We start from the raw sequence: 1,962 nt of genomic DNA, 5'->3' as shown, positions 1-1,962 counted from the left end.
AAGCGTTTGCAGTTTTCCATCTTGATCGCCTTTGTCTGTGTCACAGTGATATACTAGAGCAAATACTCGTCAGTCTTAAAGCCTACTGCTTTTCTAGAACCTGATCGAAAAAGTTATTTGGCTCCGCTCGGTTCACAGAGGTAAGCTGGCAAGAAACGTACTTAAGTGGGAAAATATCATAAAATATCATGTAGTATCTAATATTTTTCAGTTCTCCGAGTTAATATAAAAATATTATGTTAGCTTTTGCAAAAATAAGTTAGTATTACTATTTAATATCGAAAATAGTACTATTACTATCAAAAATATCATATGATATTTGGTTACCATTAGCCCCTGGTTACAGTACCATTATTAATAACCCCTGACTGTACGTCATTGTTTACGTACGTTGGTAACCATACATGTATTCATTGTTACGTACGTAATCCTGTAATGCGAACGAGTCGGTCGCCACGACTCGTGAGCGTGGGCCACGAGAGAGTCTCTCGGAGAGACCAATACAGAAACGCACCCACTGTACGTTTTCGTATTTCCGAAATACTAGTAACGGTGCACCCAAACTATGCATCTGAATGGCGGTGTACTGTTGGGAATCGCCGTACTGCTCGCACGGATCATCGCAATCACGGGGACTGAACTCTCCACCAACAGATTCTTGAGGATCCGCAACATCGCCAAGGAGAACGATGAAGAGAGGATGACCAGCATGAATTCAGTCCCGGTGGTTGAGAAGATATCTCGTTCTGTGAGCTTCAATGCATTCCACAAGATTGACCCAGACGTGGCGGTGTCCCAGCTAGTCCGTGCAGCACAGAATTCCCCAAAATCTGAGAAGATAGCTACATCCTTCCAAAATAAACAGCTTCACGCCTGGTTGGACGGTGGAGTGCCCCCACAAACAGTCTTCCAGTTCTTAGCGCTCGACACACAGGGAGATAACTTGTTTGCCAGTCCACAATTCAAGGCCTGGTTGGAGTACTCAATGAATTTCAAGAAAGCGAATCCTCGCACAAATACGATACCCGTTATTGATACACTTGCAGTTTATTACAGTGATGAGGCTTTAGTGCGAATTATTAAGGCGTCCAAGGAAGCCGCACACACGAAAATCAGGTCCGATTACTTTGAGAAAGCTCTGTTCGCTAAATGGGTGGAAAACAAGAAAACCTCAGCGTACATCTCGAACATGATGGGCAGAGAAATGACCCCAGACGAAGCCTTCAAATTGCTCACGCTCGATAAGGCAGGGGATACAACCTTCACGGACCCAAGGTTTGGCACTTGGCTCACGTTCACGAAAGTTTTCAAGAAAGAGCATCCGAAACTTAAGACCAATCCAGCTATTGATACACTCACGACTTACCTTGACGACCAGGTGCTATCCAAATTGATCAAACGGGCAGAGCAGAGCCCAGGGATGGAGGAAATGGCTACCTATGTCAGGAATGCTCTTCTTGACAAATGGGTAACGGATGGAAAAGTGCCAGCATTCGTGGTTAAGAAACTTGGGACATCGAAAGAAAGAACAGCAGAGCTGTTGCGTACATTCCTCGACAAAATAAAATCAAGGCCGCCTTTTAAGGCTGAAGCAAATGTTACGAGAAAAAGAAAACGGTACGCGAACGTGGTTTACAATTAGCCGAAGCCTCATAGTCCAGCGTAAGCTCCACTACTCGTAGTATCTTGCACTAGCTACAATTGGCATTAAACATTTCTCGCCAGTACATCTTCTAATGATAAACCCTTGACTCGCCGTTTTTTGCGCCTATACCTTGGCGTACTACTGTGGTAAGTCGAACGTGCACACCTGTTTTGGCACCAAAACCAATCTATCAGTTCCTATCAGCAATGAAAATACTGGTGCTTTTTTTTCGTAAAATAATTATGAGGATATTTAGAAACCGTTGGAGGCCAGGATTATTAGGCGTAGAGAACCTGAGTTTCAAAGTAGCATTTACT

General features: G+C 43.7%; 1 protein-coding gene across 1 annotated transcript; it reads left to right on the top strand.

The window, feature by feature from the left end:
- Positions 1 to 565: 565 nt before the first annotated feature.
- PITG_19992 (secreted RxLR effector peptide protein, putative) lies at positions 566 to 1,642 on the top strand (the record flags this gene model as incomplete). Its single annotated transcript, XM_002895671.1, has 1 exon — positions 566 to 1,642. The coding sequence occupies one exon, from the start codon at positions 566 to 568 to the stop codon at positions 1,640 to 1,642; it is 1,077 nt and encodes a 358-aa protein (XP_002895717.1).
- Positions 1,643 to 1,962: the final 320 nt, after the last annotated feature.

This window comes from Phytophthora infestans, genomic scaffold, assembly GCF_000142945.1.
Source record: "Phytophthora infestans T30-4 supercont1.141 genomic scaffold, whole genome shotgun sequence".
Classification (NCBI taxonomy): domain Eukaryota; phylum Oomycota; class Peronosporomycetes; order Peronosporales; family Peronosporaceae; genus Phytophthora; species Phytophthora infestans.
This window is presented reverse-complemented; position numbering and strand designations above follow the sequence as displayed.